The sequence below is a fragment of the Bipolaris sorokiniana genome (assembly GCF_000338995.1).
Source record: "Bipolaris sorokiniana ND90Pr unplaced genomic scaffold COCSAscaffold_8, whole genome shotgun sequence".
Classification (NCBI taxonomy): domain Eukaryota; kingdom Fungi; phylum Ascomycota; class Dothideomycetes; order Pleosporales; family Pleosporaceae; genus Bipolaris; species Bipolaris sorokiniana.
In genome coordinates, this window is record NW_006911902.1 from 851,637 (window position 1) to 876,308 (window position 24,672).

A 24,672-nucleotide genomic window follows, 5' to 3' on the forward strand; every position below is an offset into this window, starting at 1 on the left:
GTAGTTAACTCCGTAAGTATGTTGGCACAACACACAACGTTCGGTCGGATCGGTATGGTCGGAGATAACGTACAGTAAGGGAAAGTTCGGTTTTTGTACCTGAATGGGCATTGGTGAGTGCTGTGCTTGAAGGGGGGCTTAGGTTGCTGTAAGGGACTAGTGGTATGTCAAGTATGTAATGTGTCGGGTTAGGGGTAATGGGTGAATACGGCGGTTAAGTAGGTCCCCGAATTTAGAAAAATAAAAACTGTTATCGTGGGTGGTAATAAATTTCATGGTAAGTTAAAAAAAAAAAGGTAGGCTCGTTTTGGTAGGGGCGCCGGGGTGTGTACTAATACATCGGTTGTAGTACGGACGGGGAGTTTTTTTTTTGGATGAATCAATAACGGGGTTTCTTCTTGTAAATGTCAATGCAACTGTAAGGAAATCGAGTAATTCCACCATAGACTCAGCAAAGTCGCGGTACTATGCATATTTCAAAATGATGTCATTTTTGTGAATACGTGCGTGTCAGTGTGTATGTGCATGTCGATCTTCGTCTTCACAGCCTTGCTACCAAGAGATAGATACGACAAGGCGTCCCGTCCCGCCCCTGCATATCTCCATTGCGCATCGCCATCTTGCATCCTAACCCAACGGCCAGCCACTCCCCAAGTAAGAACGTCTTTTGTCGTCGGCAATTCCGTTCTCGCTTGACTCAGCCTCATTCCCCCCCATCTGCTGGTGGCTTGGCGGGACCGATGCTAGCGTCTGCATTTTACGATCCCGGTTGGTGGGTCAAGCTTTCTGCTCTTTGTCTCTATGTAGAATGTTTAGGTGCCCTAAGCCCCCCATGCATAGATGCGAGTACGTAGGATGCCAAGGCGAGGTACAGATGCGGACAGCCTGGTAGGTGTCGTTTGTGTGGACTTTTCCCATTTGAGAAGAGGAGGCATGGGGTGTGGGGAGATCTTTACTTGAGGAGGTCGATGTAGTAAGTACATAGCTATTTTCAGGCCCTCTTTTGCTTGCGGACAAGATGGTTCTTGGGGGCTTGGTAGTAAGGTACGATTGGTCAGTTTACTACATCTGAGCCTCCCTCCGATCCCAAGGATTTGGATATGGGGATTGACAAGTTGGGTTGCTGAATGGGGGTTTTTGCTCGGTGCTTCTGAGGGGATGAGGGCAATGTGAACGGCGAATTTGAATGGCGAGTTTGAACGGCGAGGAGGAGGCCTGAAGATGGGGTGTTTGAGAGTTGGGCGGTGAAGTTATGGAGAAGATGGAAATGTCAAGGTATAAAGGAGTGGTCGAGTCGCTGGAAGATGGAAGTATCATCATCATCTACCCAGCTTCTTCACTACTACAACAATCAAACACTCAGCTTGATTATCGATTTCCATTCAATCTACTCCTTATTCGATACAAGCAGCAATCATGCGTTCCGACACCATCACCACCATTGCTCTCCTCGCCGCCACTGCCACCGCCGGCGTGGTGCCCTCCATAAAACACGACCCCATCACCAAGCGCAGCGAAGCAGCTTGGAACACCAAAGGCAACATTAAACTCACCTGTACCTTTCCCCCCTTCCCTCTCTTCCCCTCCTCCCCCCATTCTAACACCCTCCACAGTCTCCAAGGAAACCGTCCAAGTCGGCTCCCTAACCCCCGACGCCATCATGGCCGCCGTCGGCCCCATCTGCCACGAATCCGGACAATGTGAAACCAACCCCATCGAACTCAGCGGCACCCTCACCAGCTCTTCCCGTGTCGACCCCATAAAAGTCACACTGGGCCCAGACGGCTCCTACCCAACCTGGATCCGCAACGGGCTCGTCGACCTCCTGGCGTTGGCCGCTAAGGAAGTCGCAAAGTGCGAGGAGGTCACGTATACGAATCGCTGCTTCGGCACTACCGCCATGGCGTATTGTCCGCAGAAGAAATCAAAGGGCATCAACTGTGAGGTCCCCAGGTTCTGGGGCATTAATTATCAGGCGCTTGATGCGCCAAATGCGGCGCCCCCGAATGTCGGGGTAGATATTGCGATGGAGAAGGTGGATCAGAGTAAGTTGTGCGAGGATGTTATGGGTGGGCTTGGGGCTGTGGCGGGTGTGGTGAATGGGTACGCGGGGGGTGCGTTTACGCTGCTTGCTTTTGCTTGTGTTTGAGGTGGAGGATGAAAGAGAGGAAAATGGGTGGTTGGGAGATTTTGTAAATAGTTCTTGAGACTTGTAGATATTAGGTTCATTGTATTGCGGTATTTTTGCATGAACTTCTAGTTTGCTTGAATGCGCTTTTATACAGTGTCGATAATCTCTTTGTAGGACTACAGTGAATCACCAGTTCAACACCAAGTCAAAGCTATCTCTTGATCCCCTACGTAATGCAACTCGAATAGAAAATGTTACTCGCAATAATTATTAATAGTAGTAGGTAATTAATCAAACGTAATACGCAACATAAATCATGTAGAAAAGGGCCTATCCAAAAGACCCACACCTAAGAGCCGAGCTATGCAAGACCCTCTAGTTCCCTGGATATAAGCCAACCACACTGCAACGCCATGCTCAGCATGAACCAATAGTGCTAAAAAAGCGCCGAATGCTTATAAGCGTAGATCGCATAAAGCAATAGTAGCGAAAGTCTCCCCTTCCTTCCCCTCCAACCGAACGATTACAAAAATGCCCTCGACCTAATGACGACACGTATAGTCCTCCTCCTCTTGATGCCAACAGCGCTATCGCCATCATCACCAGCCAGAGACTCATCATCCGTAATCTCAAAATTCATCTCTTCAGCCCGGTCGGCGGCATCATCAATAGCATGATTCCCCACCGCATGTGCCAAACTAGCGAATTCATCCAAGTCCAGCTCCACCTCTTCAACAACATTACCATTTCCATTATTAACAACATCTCTCGATACCAAGTCCTCTTCTTCTTCGGCTGGCGGACTCAGCTTCAATAAAGGATACCGGGACCTCCATACTCCCCGCCCCTCAGAGATCCCATCAACTACAAAAAACCCTTCTGACCACTGACGCGACGGAGGTTTGATCGGAGACTGCCGTATTTACCTTTGCCGTTGGCAGACGCTTCGCCCATCTCACCCATTAGAAGGCCAATCGAGCTACCTCTCCTGGAACGGCTGTCTCCCGCATCGCTGCCAGGAGCTGGCGGAACGCCAAGAATACTGCGGCGGTCGACACGCAGGTTCTTCCAGCCTTCGAGTTCACGCTCTAAACGCAAATTCTTCTCACGTTCTTCGCGGAGTTCACGCTCGGCACGCTTAGCGGCGAGTTGGTTCGTAGAGTCCGAAGACTGTAGCTCATCAATGGTAGCGAGCAGGCTGGAAATCTTGTCGCGAGACTTGTTAAGGTCTTCCATAACAGAGGCGTTTTGCTTGTCACGACGTTCAATCTGTGTTTGCAGATCTTTGACAGTTCGGTCTACATTGCGAACACTGCGCGATTCAGACAGGCGTGTTGTCTCGCTGTCTTCGAGTGCCTTTTCGAGCTAATTAGACTTGTTAGTACTATTTGATACAGATAAGGGAGAGAAATAGAAGAGCATACCTCTTGGATGCGTCCGTGAAGGAAGCGCACATCCTTGCCAGCTGATCCACTGTAACCCTTTGTCTCGAGATCCACAAGGCGAAGTTGAAGGTCCTTGAGGCTCTTCTCCACTGCTGCCTTGTCTTTATGGAGCTTGACGTTTGCCTCGCGCTCGGCGACAATGTCTTTTTGCAGCTCTTGTGCGAGTGCCTCTGCACGGCGCATCTTTCCAACAGCAGCGGCAGTAATATCTTCTTGCTGAGCAAGGCCAGATTTGAGCTCCAGCAAGTCGCGGTCGTAAGCAGCAGCGTTACGCGTAGCTGGAGACTCGGAACGAGAAAGATCATCCAAGGCAGCCGCAGCCTCCTGTAGACGAGCCTCAAGGCGCTTCTTCTCTTCGATGGCAGAATCACGCTCTGCCGCAAGGTCGTCGACGTTGGTGCGTAGTGTGCGAACCTGTGATAGCAGACTGACAATCTTGGATTGTGCCTCGTTGTGCGCATTGGCAGCTTCGTCGCGCGAGTCGGAAATGGTTTGCAGAGTCATCTCAAGACGGCTCTTCTCCTTTGCCCAGGTCGATGAGTTCAGAACCTCGTCGTCCCACTTGTTCCTCAATTCTTCAATCTCCTCGCGCAGGCGTCCGTTCTCCTCGCGTACTTGAATGATGTTCTCGCGCTCCTGATCAATCTCTTGAGTAAGCGTCTGGAGTTCGGTTTGGTACTTCTTCCTGGTCTGCTCCAGCGAACTCTCGCTGTCTTCCACATCGTGAGCGTGCTGGCTCCTGTAGTCTTCAAGCTCGTTTTGAAGGCGCTTCTTGGCCTGTAGAGCAGCCGCCAGGTCTGTGGACAGGTCTTCGACACGCTCGTCGTATCGTTGAACTGTTCGTTGTAGATCTTCAACCATAGCATCCATCTCCTTACGTTCAGCCATGATTGTCGCACATGTCTCTTCAGCTTCTTGAGCTTGGGTCCTTGCGAACTGCTCGGCACGAGATGCCCTCAAAACTGCAATCTCTGCCTGTTCAAGTTTGTTGAAGTACTCGTCAGCCCTACTCTTGTACATGTTCAAGCTTGACTGTACATCAACAAGGGTTGACGTCTCGTTGTCCAGTCGGATTTGAAGGTCAGCAAACTCTTGGAGGAGCTGGCTGTGATTAGCGTACTCTTGCTCTCGTTCACTGGTGATCTCTTGAAGTTCATGGTGAAGCTCGCGAAGCTCCGACTCCAAAGCTATCTTAGCGTCTTTGATGTCGTCAAAGGCGGTCTTTGCATCTGCAAGTTCATTTATGGCGTTGTTGTGTGCCTGTACAATTGATTTGCGCGATTGTTCTTGTGAAGTCAATAGATCAAACAACTGCTCATGAGACTTTGTCTGGACTTCCTGGTAGGAAAGTTGACCGGAACGAAGACTGTGCTCCAGTGCAGAGACCTTTGTTGCCGAATCGTCTAGCATATCATGCAGACGGTAATTCTCACGCTCCAGCTTCTGCACACGTCGGGTGGAGGGGCTTTCCTCTTGCCACTCGTTTCGGCTTTGAGAGGATTCAAGCTGAGTTCTAAGGTGTTTGTTTTGCATCTCTGACATCTGCAACTGGTTCTGTACTTGTTCAAGCTCAGCAGCCATATCCATGCGATTGTTGAATGTGACAGTGTCGATAGTCTTGTCGGAACGCGCAGAGTCGTTTGCATTGTTGATGTGTCGCTGGTTAGTTGGAGTGTTTGTGATTGAAAATGGTCGGCGGTTCTCGCTGTCTTTTCGGTGATGGGTTGGCGTATGGCGGACACTGGCTTGGTTGACCTGGCCATTGTTCACTTCTTCTAAGAGCGCACGCTTCGAATTAGCATGGCGAGCATCCATTTCGTTGAGTTCGCCCTCGTGCCTTTCGCGAAGTTCTTCCAGTTGAGATTCAGCACGTGAATACCGCTCTACCGCTACGCGCAAAGCTTGATTGACAGACTCAAGGCGCTCGGCGATATCCACTGTCCTAGCGATCTCGGGCTTTGCGGCTTCGTAAGTGATTGCCACATCAGCTGCTTCTGGGTCGAAAACCTTGCGGAGAAGCATGAGCTGCTTGTGGCATTCTTCCAGCTCGAGGTTTGTGTTGTCGAGGGATGCCTGAACAGCACGTGTGTTGGCCTGAGCTTGAGTACGTAGTTGTCGCTCAGTCTCCAGCTTACGGTTGACCTCGGCGAGTTGAATGTTGACGGTTGATGAAGCCTTCTCTGCATTACGGCTGGCCTTGTGCTCTCTTGCGATTTCGTGATTGAGATCCTCGAGATCCAGAGAAAGCTTCTCCTTTTGCTTCTCCAAAGACGTAATAGCAACTTGAGCATCCTCAAGTTGACGCATGAGGAGCTTGTTCTCCTCCTCAACCTTGGATTTCTCATGGGTCAGTTGAGTAATCTTGAGGCGTTGCGTGTCGCCAACTCGGGAGTTGGTCCGAGCAATGTCCAAGTTCTTCTGTTGGAGCTTGTTGAGAAGAGCGCGGTTGTCATTCTCCGATGCTGTCAGCCGTCCCTTGATTGTAACGATCTCGCGTTCAAGGCGTTCTTTTTGCTGGTCGTTCCGCTCTTTGAATGAATCAGAGTCGGCAAGCATTTGGGTCAAATTGTGAACCTGCTCAGCCAGTTCGTCACGCTCCGCCTCCAGTTGGTCCAGCTGCTGGTCTTTGGATTCGATTTCGCGTTGTTGAGCAGCCTGCCGTTCCAGAGCTAGCTTTGCTTGTGCGCGCTCTGCCTCAGCATCGGCGTCCAATTTCTCCTCCTCTAACTTCAGATACTTTTCACGAAGAGTATGCAGTTCAGTTTGGTACTCTTTTCGCTCCCTTTCGTGAGCTGCCCGCGATTCGGTCGCTCGTCGCAGCACATCTTGTTGAGCATACATCTCTTTCTCAATAGTGATCTTTGACTCATTCAACGCATCATAATCACGCTTGAGTGTGTCGTATCTGTGCTCACCAAGCATTTCAACGTCATCACGAGACTGTCTTTCTCGACTGAGTTCCTTTTGTACTGTGAAGAGTTCGCCCTTGAGGGCCTCAATTTGCTCTTGCAAGAGCTTGCGGCTCTCGCTGTACTCGGCGTCCTCGGAAATCTTTTCCTCAAGAAGACGCTTTGCATCCGCTGCCTCGCGCTCCACTTGTTGTTTCTGCGAGCGCATAGCGTCCAGCTCTGCATTTGCGTCACGGAGGCGGCTCTGGAGGCTGTCGTGCTTAGATGCCAATGTTCGCTTTTCGTCGTCAAACAAGCGGCGGTCGTTTTCGTAGTTTTTCAGATCAGTCTTCAGGATTGCCAACTCGCTTTCCTTGCGCCTGATGAGATCTTCATAGCTCGTGGACGTAGCAGACAGGTCTGAAATCTGTTGGCGAATTTGCCGATTCTCGTCTAACAGTTCCTTAATCTGATTTTTGCCCGACTGTACTTCTTTCTGTGAAGCTGCCAGCTTGATGTCAAGATCCTGGTCCGTCTTCAAAAGTTTAGCTTCAAGATCCTGAAGCTTTCGCTCTTTCAAAGAAAGGTGGCTCTGGAGCATCTTCACTTCCTGGCTTAATGATTCCTCCGCCTCAGTCCGTTGTGTCCTAATGACTTCGAGTTCCTTAATTTGCTCTTCCAACCGAGAACTTTGTTCCTCTAGCTCTCGTGCTTCGGTTTCAAGTCTGCTAATGATCTGTCCGGCTTGTTCAAGCTCTCCACGCAAATGCTCAGCCTCGTCTTCAGTTCTCCTCTTGGCTTCCATAAGAGCGTCCAGTTGATCCTCAAGTTGGTCTTGATCCTCGATAGCACCGGCTAGCTTCTCGGCGAGCTCAGCCTCACGCAATTGAAGGCGCTTGAAGATCTCCTCTTTGTCTAATGCAAGCGCACGCTCACTCTCTAAGGTTTTCTGGATGCGTTGGATGTCCATCTCCGCGCGTCTGCGTTCATCCTCAACCCGCTGTTTTTCGGCGGCCTCTTGCTGCATCTTTGCTTCCAGTTGCTGAATCATTTCGTCGCGCTTTTTGACTTCAGCAGCCTGGCGTGTTGCTCCAAGCATAGGCTTCATGCGGGTGAACAGCCTCCACCATGGATTAGCCTGCATATCAAGGTAAACTTGGAAATTGCGCTGGATAATTCGCGTAGCTTCGGCACGATAAAGGCGCTTGTGAGCCTGACGACGTTGGACAAAACCACGAGCAACCGACTGGAAGCGGATCATGATATCTCGGATAAGCGCATCGCGTTGGTCTTCGAGTTCGGCAAGGACTCCAGCCCGGAAGAAGACTTTGGTGATACCCACGCGATACAGTGAACGGTCAAGATTGAGCTTATCAAGAATCATGCTTGCCGCTACTTGACCCTCAACATAGCCCTTGGGAAGATCTTTGCACAAGACTTCGTATCTTTGGCGGAATTCCACAAAAGGCAGTCGATTAGGGAAACCAGTACGCGCGATACGGATTCCTTCCAATACACCATTACAGCGCAGTTGATCGAGCACCAGTGGCGCACTGAATTGTTTCGGCCGCTTCTTATGGTTCGGCAAAATACAACGAACAAAGTGAGGATGTGTTGAGTGCAGCTGGCTCATCAGTGTTGATAGTTGCTCTTTGTGACGTTGGGCTACTGTTCGGAAGAGGCCTTTCTTCACACGGCTGCGGGTTCCACCCATGTCATCGTCAGGATCGGCGCAATCTGCGAAGAGATTCGCAACCTGCTTATCCGAAGAGCCGGCCAAAAGGCGTGTGACGTTGTCATTGATTGGGTCTTTATTCTTTTCTAGCCAGTTCTCTGTCGAGTACTCTACTTCAGCAGCGTAGTGAGTAAGAACAAAACCTTGGGTGAGAAGTGACCGTTTGTACTTGGTGCTCTTGCGATCCCAGAGAGAATGCAGCTTCTCTGTAAAGCTCTTGTCAGTGGCTTTGGGCATAACGCAATCCTCGTCTAGACAGGAAAAGATTCCGATGGGATTTGACAGCTCGATGAGGTCGATAGTAGGTTGGAGGTCACGGCCAAAGTCGATGAACTTCCATTCTATCTGTTCTCGGGCATATTCTTCTTGTTCCAGGACGAACATGTGGTGATTGAAGAACTGTTGAAGTTTTTCGTTAGTGTAGTTGATGCAAAGCTGTTCAAAGCTATTCTCGTCAAAAATTTCGAAACCAGCAATATCAAGAACACCAATGAAGTGCGAATCATCTGCACCAGTACCTGTCTGATCCAGCTGACGATTAATGCGGTCAACAAGGTCTCCGAAACCACGCTCGTAGATACCTTTGGCGAGCGCGTCAATGGATAGGTTGACCTGCTCTGGTGTTTGCACCTTCTCGACCCACTCTCTGCCGGCCTTTACTCGGGGGTGCAGAAGCGCCTTGATGAAATCCTCAACAGAGATGCCGAGTAACTGAGCAACAATCTCGGCTTGTTGCTCAGCTGCAAGGTTCAGGGTCGCTTGATCTGCTCGCCGGCTCTCTTTTATAGCGCGAATATTTCCAAGATGCAGGACCGCAGCAACGGTCTTGAGAATGGTAGATTGCTCCTGATCACTGAAGCCCATAACGTGAAAGGCTTCGATTAGAGCATTCCACTCCTCAGGATCCGACACACCGGAGATGATGTCGTTTCCGTGCTTGGTGTAGTCAAAGTCCTCGGTATCCTTGTTTTCCAGGAAGAATTCTTGTCTCATCTTGCTATCTGCACCGCGCAGCAGCTGATAGAAGACGTGGTAGTTGCGCTCGTTCGAGTTGAGCCGCACCACTCTTGACTTTTCCAAGAGATACCAATCGATGTAGGCGCCTGCGATTTGGCCCGTCCGTGAAAACTCGATTCTGATAAACTTTCCAAAACGAGACGAATTATTATTTCGCACCGTTTGCGCGTTTCCAAAGGCTTCGAGAATTGGATTGGCACGTAGAATCTGCTCAGACAAGTTTGAGAGCTGACGTCCTCCTGACTTTGTGTGTGGGGTGTCTGAATTGGCGACTGCAGCGAGGTACTGAATGACCTTTTTGGTGTTCTCTGTCTTACCAGCACCGGATTCTCCTCTGCAAATGATTAGGTGGTGTTGGTTGAAGAAGTGTGTTAACTTACGTTACGAGAATACTCTGGTTTGTGCCTTCCTCAATCAGATTTCGAAAGGCATGGTCGGCCATTGCGAAGATATGCGGCTTGGTCTCTTCCCTACTCCGTCCACGGTACATGTTTATGTATTCTCTCGAGTAAATGGGCAGTGGGCAGTATGGGTTGACTGTGACCAAGAACAAGCCGGAGTAAGTCTAGAAAAGGTCAGCATGGTAGCACAATTGGCAAGGCGAGGGGAACGTACGTAGATAAGATCTGCTTGGTAACGCATGTGTAGGTTGTGAATGACCGAGGGCTCGTTGAGATGTGTGAGTTCTGCCATGTCGTCGGCCTTGTCGAATTTGGCGGGATTGACCTTGTCAATGGCATCGGCGTCAACCTCCTGCTGGGTGCCATTGTCACATTGCACCAGTATTCTTCCCTCAGGGAGGTTTTCTACGACCCAACCGCGGACAAAGGCAGTGGTTGGATCCCTAAGCCAGACATAGCGCTTGCCGGAAAAGTCGTTCTCGCCCTCCACGATTCCACCAAGACGCGGGGCGTCGTTTTCTTCTTCGGAGATGAATTGGGGTGCAAAGGTGCCTCCGGGCGTACTGTTGCGATTTGAGTTTGAGCGAGAGCGGGCAGTGTCGCTACGGCCTATGGTGGAGGAGGTGAGGTTTGTGAGGGAACGATGGCGTAGATGTCCCATGGCGGGTTCTGCTTCGGCAAGCGGTGACGAGATGAGGGCGGAATGTGGGCGGTTCGGGGGGTTCTGGCCGGATGCAGCTATGGAGGCATTCCTGGCAAAAGGACTGTTGCGCGAATTGCGCGCGAACGGGCGGCCATTGGGCGCCGGCGCACTCATGGTGGAGGCGTGGGTGGTGGTATAGCAGCGGGTGCGACAGCGTTATGTGCCGGACATTGTATGAAGGCAGAGCAGCAGATGCAAGTGCAGGGAGCAGAATGCCGAAATGCACACCGTGTGGAACTCAGGCAAAGCACAGCAACGCACGGGGCCTGCCTCTGGGGAAGTTTGGTGGAGGGCAGATGTGCAGATGGGCGGGTGCATGATGCACTGCAGCCCGTGGTAAACAACCATAGCCGCCTGCCCCTAGCAACCTGCCACACTCGACGCCACACGTGCGCCACATTCACACGCGCCACACCCTGCCGACAACACATCGAGTAGCAGTGGAGCGGAAGCGTGGGCCTGACTCGTGCACCGTCTATGTCACGTGCCGACCTCAGGCTATCGCGAAATTGAAACATTGACGCCTCACACTCCACTATACTATAATACATACACATGCATCATCGCTGCCACGCCCCAAAGACCCGCTCCGACTCACTCAGCCCGTCTACCCAACTCACCTCTCTCACCCATCCGCAATCACCTCCGCTGCCCCATGCGCCGGCGCTACAAGCAGCCGTGCTAAGAGACGCGTAGAGCTCTTGTCTTTCGCTGCTGCTCCACTCAACAACCATGGCCAACAACTATTCGCAGCCTTTCTACGGCTTCCCAAGCGGCTTTCCGCCCCCGCAGATGCCCCCGCCTCAGGGCGCGCCACCAGAAGAGCAGCGCGCCGCTCCTCCGCTCCAGCAGTTGCCTGGCATCAACTTCAACTCGTATGCGCACAACTCCCAGCAGCCCCCATTCCCGGCGCGTAAGTCACTTTCCTGTCATCAGACTATTTGCGCGCTGCCTTACTTACACTATGCGCAGCCTCCTGGCCGCCGCAGCTGCCTCCCGACGCCAACATATGGGCTCTCTTCCAGAATGGCGCCTTCCCTCCGCCCAACCTGCCCCCGCCGCCTTTTCCCACCATGGGCTTTCCTCCGCCGTCGCTTCCTCAGACACCGCAGAATATCCCACCGCCTACCCGTTTTCCCCAGTCACTTCCACAGCGACCTCCACATCCTCCCGCTCTACACCAACCACCCGCGCCTGCACCTGCGTTCACCACTGCGCCCCCACCTACCAACGAACGTATACAAGGAATCATGGATAGCGACCGCGAGGATGGTGAATTGAGCGAAGGTGACATGGCATCTCATCCGCCTCCGCCTGTTCACATCAATGGCGGTCGCCCCCCGACTTCTGCCGTCCAACATAATGGATTGAGTAATAAGACTGCAGTCAAGCAACAGGAAAACCAAAACACGCTGCTGGAAAAACTACAGCAGGATCGCGAGTCAGCAAGGCAATTCATAAAGCTTCTACACAGTAACAACATCCCATACCGTACTCTGGCTGATGAGAAGCTTGATGCCGAGCTACTGAGAGGGTTGTACCAGAGCGTGAACCTACCATCCGAGCCCGCTCCCATTCTGCCACCCAAGCCAAACGGCACTACCTCGAGCGCACCAGCTGTCCAGCCAATAGCCGCTCCCCAACAAAAGACTGTGCCCACGCTCAAAACAAGCGCCATTCCCGCACCCTCGACCAAGGCCGCCGCATCGCCAACAACGCCAGGTGATCGCAAAGATTACATTGCACGTCTACAAGCTGCAAAGGCAGCGAAACAGGCCGCATCATCCAAGACGACAAGCCCATCGCAGTCGATAACACCGGCCAAGCCCAGGACTCCCCAACCAATCTCCACACCCACCACTAAGCCGCCTGTAACTGATGAGCAAAGGGCTCGGAATACTGAATTGATCAAACAGCGATTAGAGGCAATCAAGGCGCGACAGAAGGCGCCAAATGGGGTCAGCAACAATACAACACAGGCGTCTGTTCCCTTGCAACAAACCCCTCAAGCCCAAGTTGCGCAACCAACTCCAAGTGGCTTGGCCACACCTACAAGCCAAAGCTACACACCTTCCTTTTCAGGGATTCCTGGTCTATTCATGAGCCATACCCCAGTCTCCAATAACACCGCCCCTACTCCGTCTCAACCTTCTCTTTCTATGCCTCAGAAACCGCCTACTTCAAAGAACGAAGCATCAGTTTCGCGAGAATCCACCACTCCATACACACGCCCCTTGGGCCAGTCTACCAATACCCATCAAGAAGATGATTCCATGATAATAGAGGTTAGCGAAGATGAATCCAATGGCAGCGACATGGACATCGATGACGAACCTCCAGCCCCTCCTGCACTCCCGCGCAAACCTGGTATCCCTGTCAGACCAGCATTCCCTGCCACCCCAGCTGATAACGCGCCTGGATCGCAAACTCCTAGCACCCTTGCTCGGGAGAAGGAATTGGTGGATAAAGAGAAACAGCTTGTTGCCATGCGAGAAACACTTAAGAGGAAGCTCGCTGAAAAACGCGAAAGGGACAGATTGGCTTCTTCTTCTGCTGCAGCAGTATCCTCGCCGACAACCCAAAAGCCTTCCACGCCAGTTTTACCACCTCAAAATCGTACTCCGAGCAAAGACCCATCGACTGTCGTCAGAGACACTGCCCGTTCCCGCCGCGCTGAGATTCAATCTAAATTGCCAACTTTGGATGCAGAGATAGCAAGTAATACGAACAGAATGGCTGAATTGGCCAAGGAATTAGAGCAATTGACGGCGCTTAACAACAAGATTGCAAGAGACAAGGAACAGTTGACGAAAGAATTGGAACTTCTCGGTGTGGATACAGAGGGCATGTCGCATGCAGAGCTCCGTGCCAAGAAAGACGAGATCGAGCGCGAGCAGTCGCCAGAACCCAATGCCTCGTCCCAAAATGCGGATCGTGCTTCTCGATCCTCGATGACAGCATCCTCTCTTGCTATACAACCATCTTTGGAGCCCTCGAGTCCAAAGAGCAGCGTCCCTAGTTCACAGCCGCCTTCGGCTCAGCCTTTCCAAAAACATGCCATTCTTCCAGGCCTTGGACAGAGCATATCTCAAGCTCAGCATCAATACCATGCCGTCACGAATCAGACTCACCTACACCAAAGATTAGAAACGATGTCGAATGGAAACGGCGCCGCTCAAACAGCAGAAGACGACTACGCTAGAGCGTCTAGGTCGCAGAGCTCGGTCATTGCTTCGGATAGGGACATGGGTGAAGATTTCTACAGCCCTACACCCCCGGCTGAAAAGGATGTTGCCGCTCAGCCGGCCAGCTCCAACACAGACGTTGCTAGTACGCCAGCAGTCGCTCAGCCCTCTGCCGCACCTTCTCCGTCAGAAGGGGAAGTCGAGATGTCTGTTTCCGAGGGAGAGGACGACGAGGAAGAGGAAGAATATGAACCAGAATATGACCCAGAAGAACACGCAGCTGTCGGGAATGCGTCAACAGAAGAACCTCACGACTCACAGCTGAATGTTGCGCCTTCCATAACCACTTCATACATGTCCGCAGAAGATGAAGAGGCTTACGAACCACCTGAAGCTGATCAAGATATGGCAGATGTTCCAAATGAGACCGCCACGTCGGATAGTGTCCCGCAAGCACGCCAGACCGAAGCAGACGATGGTGCCATGGATATTGCTACATCGTCTGATGACAGCTCGGATGACTCTGACTCGGATGAAGAGTCTGAATCTGACTCTGAAGCTGACGATATTATCTCAGGGAACAATTTGGCTCATCAGGACAACAATGTCGCTGACGATCTAGCACCTGAGTTGCAACCACAGACAATCTCAGTGGTGGACAATGTGCAACCTGTATGTTGTAGCTTCCCTTACAGAGCTTGACTAAGATGGAACAGGCCCCCACGCTTGATGAGGAAGAAGAGTCGGCCCCATTTAAGCCGTACCAAAGTCCGCTTCGAATGTTCAAGTCGTATCGCTATCATCCGAGTTATTCAAAAGATGTGTCTGGAGGCTTCATGTCCTTGACATTTAGTCACCAGATAGATCCTGAAAAGCCATTCTGCCAATACGAGTCGGCGGGTGGCGCTTGCAATGACCCTGAATGCCCCGATCAGCATTTCAGGGATGCGACTATCACTGGTGCGTTGTCGAACAAAAGGAGTTTCTACCATTGATCGTTGTTTTGTCCCCCTCAGTTGTACGCAGACTGACTAGATATTTTCATACAGGTGACAAGCTGCTTCTCCAGCTCGGAACAGCAAACCCCGGCAAGACGTCCGAGGAGAGACAAAGATGGAATGACGGTCTTCGCAACGTACTTAAGGAGCTCCGCTCGAAGAACGTCAAAGATCCAAACGGTATTGCCGAGGAGATCGCGCGATATCGCCGCGAATTTCTCAACGATGACACGCGTGTTGTCAACTTGTGAGAATGAGGGTACTCTATACCACAATGGGTAGATGGCAACCTCATGCCGCATCTCCCATTAGGGATCATTCCTAACATGGTAGTTGCGTGCAACCCTTGTCCTCTACTAACCACTTTTCTTTTGAATCGCAAACAGCAAAGCAGCAGAAAATAGCGTGCGGCCCTTCTTTTGTCTAGTCTTTTCCCTTTCTTGGTCCCGCACACAACTGTCCATTCCTCCTTTCCTTCCTTCCCCCAACATTTTTGGAAGCAAGGAACGGTTCAAAAAAGGTATAATCTACAACCATGTACATCTGTCGGTTCTTCCTCTTTTGTGCATAACGACCATATGGCCGCGCATATACAGTTTGAGCGGTCTCGCCGAATAAGAAGCACATCCAGCTTTTTTCTTCCTTTTTTGGGCCGCTAAGGATTACAAGCATCGATACCCCTCCCCATTCGACACATCTTACTGCTTCTTCTTCGCCTTCTTTTTTACCAACGGAATAAATAGTGGTTGGGAGGTTGGGATCTTTATGCCCCTTGGCCATTGTCTTTAGACAAAAGGGTGTGCGTATGTGTACATTGAATGCCCATACCATATCTCACTCCCAACGTCTTCTCTCTTCTGAGCAAAACGTCCAGCCGTTAGAGAGAATGATGTGGTATAATGCGAGATCTGTCCCCTATCCCTCTCTTCCTCTGCCAGAAAAGAAAAGAGATTTGGTCATCTCTATTTCTGCAACTCAACAACAGGGATTGCAGATGCAGAACAGGCGAACTGGCGGGTTGTGGTTAATGGCGATTAGTAAATTTATGTAGAAGAAAAATATGAAGAAGAAGAAGAAACAAGAATACATGACTTCTTCCCGTCGCTTTTCACATGTCCTCACTCTTTTTGTGATAAGTGATGTGCCTGCCCTCCTCCGCCTTTGGCAACCTAGTGTTTTATTTGTGTATTACACGTGTGAAAAGAAGAAAAGGATTTAGTAGCTGGTATGATTTTACTAACATTGTCATCAAACATCTCTAAAACTTGGGCACATAAGTATTAAACAAGGCTCATCTCGTGTAATATTCTATCTTCCTTGTTTTGAGTATTAGCACGTATTCAGTAATATCATGATCAAAATCCATGAGCAGTGCTACCCGAAGGAAGAGATTTCCAACAACTCAGCATGGCTGTGGCTCATAAGAGGAGATACTCTTAAAGTGATTAGATCGCATTTCTCCTCACACGAAACACACATAGGACCAATCGCAATATGCACCTAAAGCAGCAATAATTGTCAGGACAGAGGGATCAATTCATCTACCGTAGTACAAAAACCAACTTGGCTACTCAGTCCCATCCATGCCCTCTTTCTTGGGCTGCTTCATGATTACGTCGGCAAGTGAGCTACTCCATGTTGCATGAGCTCAGGGACCCATTCGAATTCTCTATTTATACGTCGTATACAATTCTTAGTTGGAGATACCAATGACACCGCAAGCAGGACGGCCTCCAGCGTTACCAGTCTTCTTGGACTCCTCGTGGCCACCCTTGCCAAGGTCGTCAGTGCCGGCGTGGACGACAATGGTGCGCTATCAAAACGTCGTTAGTCTTTACATTGTGGGTAAAAGTAGGACAGAAACATACGCCAATGACGCTCTCGGAGCCAATCAGCTTGATCAGCTTATCGGTGACGGTTCCCTTAGCATTGCCCTGGCCGTCAGTCTTGAAGTTGCCCAGGTCACCGACGTGGCGCTCCTCGTCGCTGGGGGCACCGTGGGTCTTGTTGTGGGGGTTGACTATTTGTACATATGTCTTAGCAGGCAACGCTCGCATGTGGGAACCGGAAGGGCACCGCAAAACTCACAGTGGGGTCCAGCAGATGTGCAGCCGTTTGTGTTGTCGCCGAAGGCGTGAATGTGCATGCCACGCTCAGCGTTGGCATCGTGGCCGGTAATGTCCCATGAGATGGTGGTGGGGGAGGACTCGTCGGCCTGCTCAAAGGTGACAGTTCCCTTGATGTTGGAGTCTCCACGGAGGACGGCGACTGCGTGTTTTACATGTTAGCACAAAGTCTGTTTGTCTGACGATCTTCGGGTCTATCCGCTTGATCCCTCTTCCTTCTTCCACTTGGGATGACAAGGCCATCAGGGTGTTTCGCGTTCACCGAGCTGATTGGAGCAGACCGCGAATCAAGCAGCCATGAATGGGGGGAACGAGCTTGGGATAGGCTTCTAGAAGGGACAACATGGTCCTCGCAATACGAATCTTGCCCAATTATTTCCCCCTTTCTGGCCCGTTTGATACCGCTAGATATGGTGTCTTTTAAACAATCTGCTCAATCTCACGCACCCGGATGACCCCACCTTGCCACACCTGGGTAAGCTCGTGCGGCTACTGGCTGTAAGACTTACCGGCTTTGACCATTGTGACGGTTATGTGATTGGTATTGATGGGGGAATTGGTGAGTTCGATGTATTCTTTTGGGCTTGAGGAATTGAGTGAATAGTTGAAGAGAAGGGGGGAAGAGAAGGTAGCTTCCGCTCGGGTAAGCTTTCAATGCGGGGCTCTCTAGTGACGCAACGTCCGCCAGACCCGCCAGACCCGCCAGAGCTGTCGACACAACCAGTAAAGCCGAACCAGAACCGGCGAGTGATGATAAATCCGCAGTTCCAGCCCCTCTAGTTGCCTCAGCTGCCTCAGCTTTAGTTATGCTATCATCAGCCAACGCATTCATAGTGTTTCACTAAGGCACGCATAGTGTCTTGCAAATGTATCGGGTTTTCACGCTTCATTTTTTTTTATCTACGTGCCATCCGAACCTCCTATCAAGTCTCAATGCTCGAGCTGGAGTGAAAAAAAAGCTAATTATATCGTAAACTCATCTCTGGGCCGGTATCGGACCTGCAATTTATGCCGCCTGGATCTTCTCGCGGAGGATATCCTTGAGAGTAACTGCGTCAGCGGCGAATTTCGAGATACCCTCACGGAGCTTCTCGACGGCCATCTGGTCCTCGTTGAAGTAGAAGCGGAACTCGGCCTCGTCGTTGATGTAGCTCTTCTTCTCAATGTCAAGCTTGCTAGCATCCTCGGCAATGAGCTTCTTGGGGACCTCATCCTCCGAGTTGTAGAGTTGCTCGAGCAGGTTGGGCTAGGTCTGTTAGTGAATTGGACGGAATGCTGTGTTTTAGAGGGTGTTACTCACGGCAATAGTCAGGTAGTCGCAGCCAGCAAGTTCAGTGACCTCGCCAATGCTGCGGAAAGAGGCACCCATGACAATGGTGTTGTAGCCGTGCTTCTTGTAGTAGTTGAAGATTTGCTGGACGCTCTTGACACCAGGGTCCTCCTCCTTGGTGTACTCCTTCTTGTTAGCGGCCTTGTACCAGTCAAGGATACGGCCAACGAAAGGAGAGATGAGGTAAGCACCGGCCTCAGCGGCAGCAATGGCCTGAACCTGAGAGAACATGAGGGTAAGGTTGCAGTTGATACCGTGCTTGGACTGCAAGATCTCAGCAGCCTTGATGCCCTCCCATGTCGAGGCGAGCTTGATGAGAACGCGCTCCTTGTCAATGCCAGCCTCCTTGTAGAGCTGCACAGAGTCAGCATACGAATTCTTTTGTCTTGTTCTTTCAAATTAGGGTTTTTTTAGTGCAGACGTACGTCGATGATGCGGAGGGCCTTGTTTACAGACTGCTCGGTGGAGAAGGAGAAGCGGGCGTCGACCTCTGTTGAGACCTTGCCGGGGACAATCTGGAGGATCTCTTTGCCGAACTGGACAAGGAGATTGTCGAGAGTGACATCGACTTGGTTCTCAATGTCGGTGCCGTTCTTCTTGCCGTATGCGACAGCGGCGTCAATCAGCTTGGCGTACTCGGGCTTCTTGGAGGCGGCGAGGATGAGCGAAGGGTTGGTCGTCGCATCCTGGGGCTGGTACTTCTTGATGGTAGCAAAGTCACCAGAGTCGGCGACGACGGTCTGCAGGACAAAGTTTTGTCAGATATAATAATTCTTCCGCGGGTTGTCGCGATGGCGTGGGGGTAACAACTTACGGTGCCAGCGGCCTTGAGTTGATCGAGAGAGCTAGGCATTTTGATTATGTGGATGGGTATATATAAGTGATTGTGTATTTGCTTTTTGCTTTGAAACGGAGGGGATCAACGGTTCAAAGGGGATGATGGATGGAGAGAAGAGAGTTCGAGAAGAAAGATGCCAGTTGAGAGTTGCTGCGGCGGTGGAGCACTTTCATACGTATTAGCGCCCCTCCCGCTCAAGGAGCCCCTCCATGGAAAAATGGCTTCAGCGTCACAAGTGGCAACGCCCGGCCAGCGACTCGGTCATAGGCTAGCTATCCCACAATCAATCAGCATGCCTCAGGTCAACAGTCAGCTACCGGCCGACGCCCTTGACCCGGTGCAGCCGCTCTACTGAAGCCATGGCCAAATGGCCCGGTGCTATCAAACTTCGTTGCCCGCACACCTGGCCCTCGCACCACCCAATGATCTCATATTTGCCAAATGGCCCGCAATACCAACCAGGGGGGTCCCCTCTGATGCGATACCGTGCACGGCCAACGTCAGAATCGTCTTTTGCCTACTTCTACCGTTGTACATAGTACTTACATTGTCACGATGCTGAATTCTAGCCTTCCGGAGCACTGTGGTCCGACCGCCGGCATCTGACCAAGCACCCTCAATAGCCGGTCCAACAGCCTCATGGTCCATGCAAGCCCATACCTGACGACGGACGAATTCCATAATACCCGTGCCGCAAATTTCGTATCTGGCAGTATTGCTTCCAAAATGGTAATAGTACTTGCACCGCTAATCAGTAAAAATGGATACAATTACAATTTCGTCTTCCCAACACCCCATCCCACCTCTCCCAACCACCCATACACCTCTTTATACTGCTCCTCCATATTGCTGACTGTATGTCCTGGGCCACTCGGACCTGGATCGTTCTATTCCCACATGATTAGCACATTCAACAACACAAAAAAAGGTATTAAAGACAGTAGTAACATACCAGCGCCTCAACCTTTCTCGTCTGTTTCGCGCCAACCTCAAGAATTGTGCCTCCACCAAACTCAGCCTCCTGCAAACACCTCAACATTGCTTCTGCCACTTCTTCGGGTGTCGCCCATATATCTTTCTCCAAGTCCAGATATGTCATTTTCTCTGGGTGCTCAGTCCATAGCGGTGTCTTGATAACACCGGGTGCCACACCATTAACTCTGATACCCAACTCAGCTTCTAGCGGAGCCAACGAGCGGACAAACCCATTCATGGCATGTTTAGCAGCGACGTAGATTGGAGCGTGGAAATTCGGGTTCTGTCCTGCTATACTGGAGACGATGATGACGCGCTTGGGGTTCTGAGGCCCTACTTTCTGCACGCCAGGCGGGGGATTCAGGAAGTGCGAAATGGCTAGTTGAGTTGTGCGAATTGGGTGCGTGACGTTGATGTCGATACTTGCATATCGTCCTCCGTTGGGATCGTCTCTGCTCTTGCCGCCAGGGACGCCAGGTGGGTGCCAGAAGTTGGTCCAGTGGGGATCGTAGATACCGGCTCCAGGGCAGACAATGTCGACTTGACCGAATTCTTGTACGCCGACGGTGAACATACGCTCTAGTTGGGGCCAGTCGGTAACATCTGTTTTGAGAAAGATTGCTTGTGGTTTGCCTTCCTCCTTTTTGCTATAGTCATCTACGAGCTTCTGTGCTTCAGGTCGGAGTGCAAGGTCGGCGATTAGAACGGAGCAGCCATGCTTGAGTAGTATGGCAGCGAAGCAGAAGTTGATACCTAAAGTTTGATTCGAAGTTTAGTAAGGAAATCAGATGAAGATAGGGGACTTGTAACATACCAGACCCAGCACCCGTAACTATCGCACTCTTCCCCCACACATTGTACTCTTGTCCGCCTGTCATTTCTGCCTTTTTACTCACTTGCACTTCTCACTTCACAGAAGAATATTTAGCCAAAATAACAATCCAAAAAACCAACTCACTTAGCTAAACAAACAAGCGAACTTACACGTCAACCTACATCACTATATATACCATACAAAGCCCCCATCGCATCCACACTTCAAGCGTGCATGTCGGAATGCCGCATTGGGTAACTAGCAGGGAGGGGTATAATCGTGGGGTAACACAACTCGCACCGAGGTCGGTCTCTTATTACGCGAAGCAAAGAAGGTGCGCCGATCTGCACCATTGGAGATGCTCGTGGCCTCTTCTTCCTGTTACCATAACACTCGCTAGACGCGTGTATGCAACTACCCATACACCACCTGTGCAAAATCTAGTACCTTCTCACGTGTCTATTAGTGTGACGTAAATCCTACACAAGTTGCCCTCCTACTCAGGAAATCTAATACGGCTCTTACTGCATACATGTGAGAGATTGTTGAATAAGTGAATTTTTGCATTTGCTGAATAGAGAGCACGAAGATATATACGCCCAACCCGAGAATGAACATGCCTCTTCTCTAGGATATCAATATGCAGTGATGGAAACCCAAACCTGAAACCACTGAACGCCACACACGCCGTATGCACTCAGCCTCCTATTCGGGCTGTTGGATGTCGAGCAACCACTGTGGTTATTCCAGGCCTCTTGTTGCACACCATGAACGCCTCTTTGGTGTCCTAGCCAATAAAGGCTCAGACAATGATGCTACCTTAATTCCTCTTCCTCAACTCACTGCGCGACTGGTCTATTCCGCTGGTTCTGGGTAGGGGTTCACCGTTACCAGCGCCAGAAATGTGACTCAGACGAATCAGTTCATCCATCATGGCATCTCTTGTCCTCTTGACCAAATCATCCACATGCTCAGCACCCAGTCCCTTTGTCTGTATTGGCGGGAGGACAGTCACATCAACCACGCCCGGCTGAAACTTCTGTTCCTTTACGTTCAGCACGTGCGAGTAGTTTGCACAGACGACTGGTACAATGGGGACTTGTGCTTGTACGGCGAGATGGAAGGCGCCCTTCTTGAAGGGGAGGAGATCGGGGGTGGAGGCGTAGGAGCGAGTTCCCTCGGGGAAAATGAAGACGGATTGGCGTGTCGACCGCATGGTTTGAGCGGCCGTGTCGAATGCGGCGCGCGCGGTGGTGCGGTTTGCACGGTCGATGAAGACGGTCTTGGACAGCGCCATGAACCAACCCAGAAGTGGCGTGTACTTGAGTGACTTCTTAGCCGTGACGGATGTGTACTTGGGAAACATGCAGCCTAGCATGAGGACATCGAGTTCGCTACATCAGACGTTAGCACCACCTCTGCCACTGTGTTTTCTTTTCCTCAATCGCAGCAAAAACTTACGTCTGATGGTTGCCCACAAAGACGGCGGGCCGGTCCTTGAGCGCATCCTCGCCGCTAACACCACCCTCCTTCTTCATGCTGCCTGTGATCCTAAATGTCACACCGGTTCCGTACCACATGCACCACTTGAAGGCCCGTCCCACCGACCATTGGATCAGGCCTCCATACCCAATGATGCGCAGAGGTATGGCTACGAGGGTGCCGTACAAGGCACAGAAACCCATGAGGATGAAGGAGCTAGCTGCGAAAGCGTAATACGAGAGTAGCTGCGCGGGCTTCGCAGGCAAGACGAGCGACAGCAGCCGCATGGCCACAATGAGCACGGCCGGCATGGCGAGGTAGAGAGGCCAGCTCATGGCGGAAACTGGCGACGTGGTCGCGAGAGCAGGGCGGGCTCGAGGTGAATTGGCGGGACCCAAGGTTTTTTTTTTCGTGATGGGTGGTAGCGGTGATGCGCCGAGGTCTCGCACTGGGCTGGGTACGTAAGTACCACTTCTCGCTAAGCGTTTGTGGGGTTGCCAGGCCTCAGTTCAGACCTTGCACCACTCTACGCTGCTGTAAATACATGACAATGTCTGACTGGGGAATCTCACATATAAGCACGGAGTCGATCCCATGTGCCGTTGGCCTGAGGCGTGAGTGTGTCACGCGTTCTGCCCACCCTCCGAGCGCTGCAAGGTTCCTCGGGCTAGTGTATGTAGTCATGTGTACATATGTATTTTGCATGTGAGAATGGTCAGGGGAATGACCAATATAGTAGTATATTCGTTCCACGTTCTGCATGGGTATCCTTCAAAAACCTGATTCCGAGTACGCGCTCCTACTTCTCAGTAGAATCTCTAGACCCTGGCCGCGCTGCCACACCCCTCCGCTGCTTCAACCAAGCCATTGCTGTTATGCTAAATGCGGCGACATCCACGAAGAATATCACAAGCAGCATCCACCGCCATGCTACCATAGTTCTGATCCTGTCCTCTATCTCACTGCGCGTAGACCGATCCGCAAGAGGGAGATCCCGTACAGCCTTGAACCAAGTCTCGGGTGTCCAACGAAACTCCGGGTAGTTCATCCCAACCGTGTTAACGGCAACAGGCTCACGGATGCGCTGACCTGTTGTCTGGTACGTCACCACGAAGGCGAAGATGAAGCACGACAGGGTGAATAAAACTGCGAGAAAGAGCAAGACAGCGAGTGCAGTAAGACTCTTTAGGCGCTGCTCATAATCGTCAGTATACTGGATGCCACTTGGGAGGATACATGGATTGAACCTACCCGTTGAGCATTCCGCATCCTCCATGCTGTGACCATGCCAAAGAGGCCCACGAAGAATCCATACGCCGCCGCACCATTACTCTCATGGCCATGGTCCACCCATAGATTCTTTGGCTCCACGTTCAGTTTTGTTTCGTTTCCCGGCCAGTCGACTTGATACGTATGCACATTGTGTTTTTGTCGGAGTAGCCATGCAACCATGGAGCTCAGTAGCCCCAGGTTAGTAATGGACAGCGCGGAGAGTAAGAAAGAGATGGCAAAAAGCGGCCAGCATCCTGTTAATACTGTGGTGGTCGACGGCTGTGACGCGGGTCTTGTGCGACGAAGGTATTGTGTAACACCCATCTCAGTCAAATTCCACAGGAACAATCAATCTCGAGTGAAGAAGCAGGAGTAGTAGCAATTGTCATTTGGCGTTGCAGCATAGTGTTATACATTCCGAGCAAGCACCGTGTGCGGCTGAGTCGTCTTTCCCGACCTGGGTAGGACATGTTCGGGGCCTATTGCAAACTCTCGACACCTTGGGCGTGCCACATATCAAATATTGCCTAATATTAGAAAGAAAAAGCGCCCCCATCAGCAAGGATGCTGACTTATCCTGGGGCAGATGACGAGCCACCAGTGGGATTGCAAGTGTGATGTGCACGCGCAGGCCTGCGCCTTTGGCGGCTTAGCCAGCAACAATTGCAAAGCACCCAGGCAAACATGACATGGTGAGGGCTGCCATGGCTTGTCAGTTGTGTCAGATGCGTAATGGTGTTGGTGTGATGTTTCTTGGCTCATGCCTAAAACAATGGTGAGATGACGGCGCTCGTCCGTTTCAAAACGTGCCCGTCCGAAGCGAAACTCCCGAACCGTTACGTTTTGATAAATTCCTGAGCCTAGCGCGTGGCACTGCTCACAAATTGGGACGGCGACCGCGCACCTTTTTGGCGCGAACTGGGGCTGGCGGGTAGAAGATGTAGATCGCGTCGCATGTGCTGCGATGTGAGGCATTGTCTGGCTGTGGTTGATGACTGGCGACGAGAGGCGAGGCTGGGCCAATTGCACAAGCTCCTCGCCTCCCATGCACTCTCCCACACATTGATTAGTATTTGCATGGCATCATCCTCTATACCTTACGCCAGCAACCACTCAGTATCATCCCACGTTTTTTAAGTTTGTCTCCCAGCCGCCGGAGAATGGACCCTTTGCATCTCGGGCGCCTGATGCGACCCATGTTGCACGTGGGCAGCAGCTACTGGTCAGAATCCGCGTGGTGTACAGCCCACGCAGCCCGTCCCGATGAATATAGTTTGTTTTTTCACGAGCCGAGATGCATGGCTTGACCTATGCTTAACCATTGCTTGGTCA

The 24,672-nt window shown here is 51.3% G+C and overlaps 7 protein-coding genes across 7 annotated transcripts; 2 read left to right on the forward strand and 5 right to left on the reverse strand.

Moving 5' to 3' along the window:
- Positions 1 to 1,416: 1,416 nt before the first annotated feature.
- Positions 1,417 to 2,149, forward strand: COCSADRAFT_200222 (uncharacterized protein; the record flags this gene model as incomplete). Its single annotated transcript, XM_007702536.1, has 2 exons — positions 1,417 to 1,555; positions 1,614 to 2,149. The coding sequence occupies 2 exons, from the start codon at positions 1,417 to 1,419 to the stop codon at positions 2,147 to 2,149; spliced, it is 675 nt and encodes a 224-aa protein (XP_007700726.1).
- An 8,954-nt stretch (positions 2,150 to 11,103) lies between these two features.
- COCSADRAFT_37456 (uncharacterized protein) lies at positions 11,104 to 14,594 on the forward strand. Its single transcript, XM_007702238.1, has 3 exons — positions 11,104 to 11,233; positions 11,293 to 14,177; positions 14,222 to 14,594. The coding sequence occupies exons 1-3, from the start codon at positions 11,113 to 11,115 to the stop codon at positions 14,498 to 14,500; spliced, it is 3,285 nt and encodes a 1,094-aa protein (XP_007700428.1). The 5' UTR covers positions 11,104 to 11,112; the 3' UTR covers positions 14,501 to 14,594.
- Positions 14,595 to 16,068: 1,474 nt separating this feature from the next.
- COCSADRAFT_118858 (uncharacterized protein) lies at positions 16,069 to 17,230 on the reverse strand. The gene is made up of 4 exons (XM_007702537.1): positions 17,139 to 17,230; positions 16,592 to 16,771; positions 16,372 to 16,523; positions 16,069 to 16,316 (listed from the first exon to the last, which is right to left on the reverse strand). The coding sequence occupies exons 1-4, from the start codon at positions 17,149 to 17,151 to the stop codon at positions 16,197 to 16,199; spliced, it is 465 nt and encodes a 154-aa protein (XP_007700727.1). The 5' UTR covers positions 17,152 to 17,230; the 3' UTR covers positions 16,069 to 16,196.
- Positions 17,231 to 17,525: 295 nt separating this feature from the next.
- COCSADRAFT_37458 (uncharacterized protein) lies at positions 17,526 to 18,979 on the reverse strand. The gene is made up of 4 exons (XM_007702239.1): positions 18,774 to 18,979; positions 18,385 to 18,699; positions 17,930 to 18,313; positions 17,526 to 17,875 (listed from the first exon to the last, which is right to left on the reverse strand). Exons 1-4 carry the CDS (start codon positions 18,810 to 18,812, stop codon positions 17,636 to 17,638), a joined length of 978 nt encoding a protein of 325 aa, XP_007700429.1. The 5' UTR covers positions 18,813 to 18,979; the 3' UTR covers positions 17,526 to 17,635.
- Positions 18,980 to 19,252: 273 nt separating this feature from the next.
- On the reverse strand, positions 19,253 to 20,732 carry COCSADRAFT_143977 (uncharacterized protein). The gene is made up of 3 exons (XM_007702538.1): positions 20,587 to 20,732; positions 19,750 to 20,525; positions 19,253 to 19,684 (listed from the first exon to the last, which is right to left on the reverse strand). Exons 1-3 carry the CDS (start codon positions 20,648 to 20,650, stop codon positions 19,568 to 19,570), a joined length of 957 nt encoding a protein of 318 aa, XP_007700728.1. The 5' UTR covers positions 20,651 to 20,732; the 3' UTR covers positions 19,253 to 19,567.
- A 301-nt stretch (positions 20,733 to 21,033) lies between these two features.
- COCSADRAFT_190892 (uncharacterized protein) lies at positions 21,034 to 22,698 on the reverse strand. The gene is made up of 2 exons (XM_007702539.1): positions 22,048 to 22,698; positions 21,034 to 21,980 (listed from the first exon to the last, which is right to left on the reverse strand). Exons 1-2 carry the CDS (start codon positions 22,401 to 22,403, stop codon positions 21,407 to 21,409), a joined length of 930 nt encoding a protein of 309 aa, XP_007700729.1. The 5' UTR covers positions 22,404 to 22,698; the 3' UTR covers positions 21,034 to 21,406.
- Positions 22,699 to 22,772: 74 nt separating this feature from the next.
- Positions 22,773 to 23,861, reverse strand: COCSADRAFT_37461 (uncharacterized protein). The gene is made up of 2 exons (XM_007702240.1): positions 23,320 to 23,861; positions 22,773 to 23,260 (listed from the first exon to the last, which is right to left on the reverse strand). The coding sequence occupies exons 1-2, from the start codon at positions 23,662 to 23,664 to the stop codon at positions 22,868 to 22,870; spliced, it is 738 nt and encodes a 245-aa protein (XP_007700430.1). The 5' UTR covers positions 23,665 to 23,861; the 3' UTR covers positions 22,773 to 22,867.
- Positions 23,862 to 24,672: the final 811 nt, after the last annotated feature.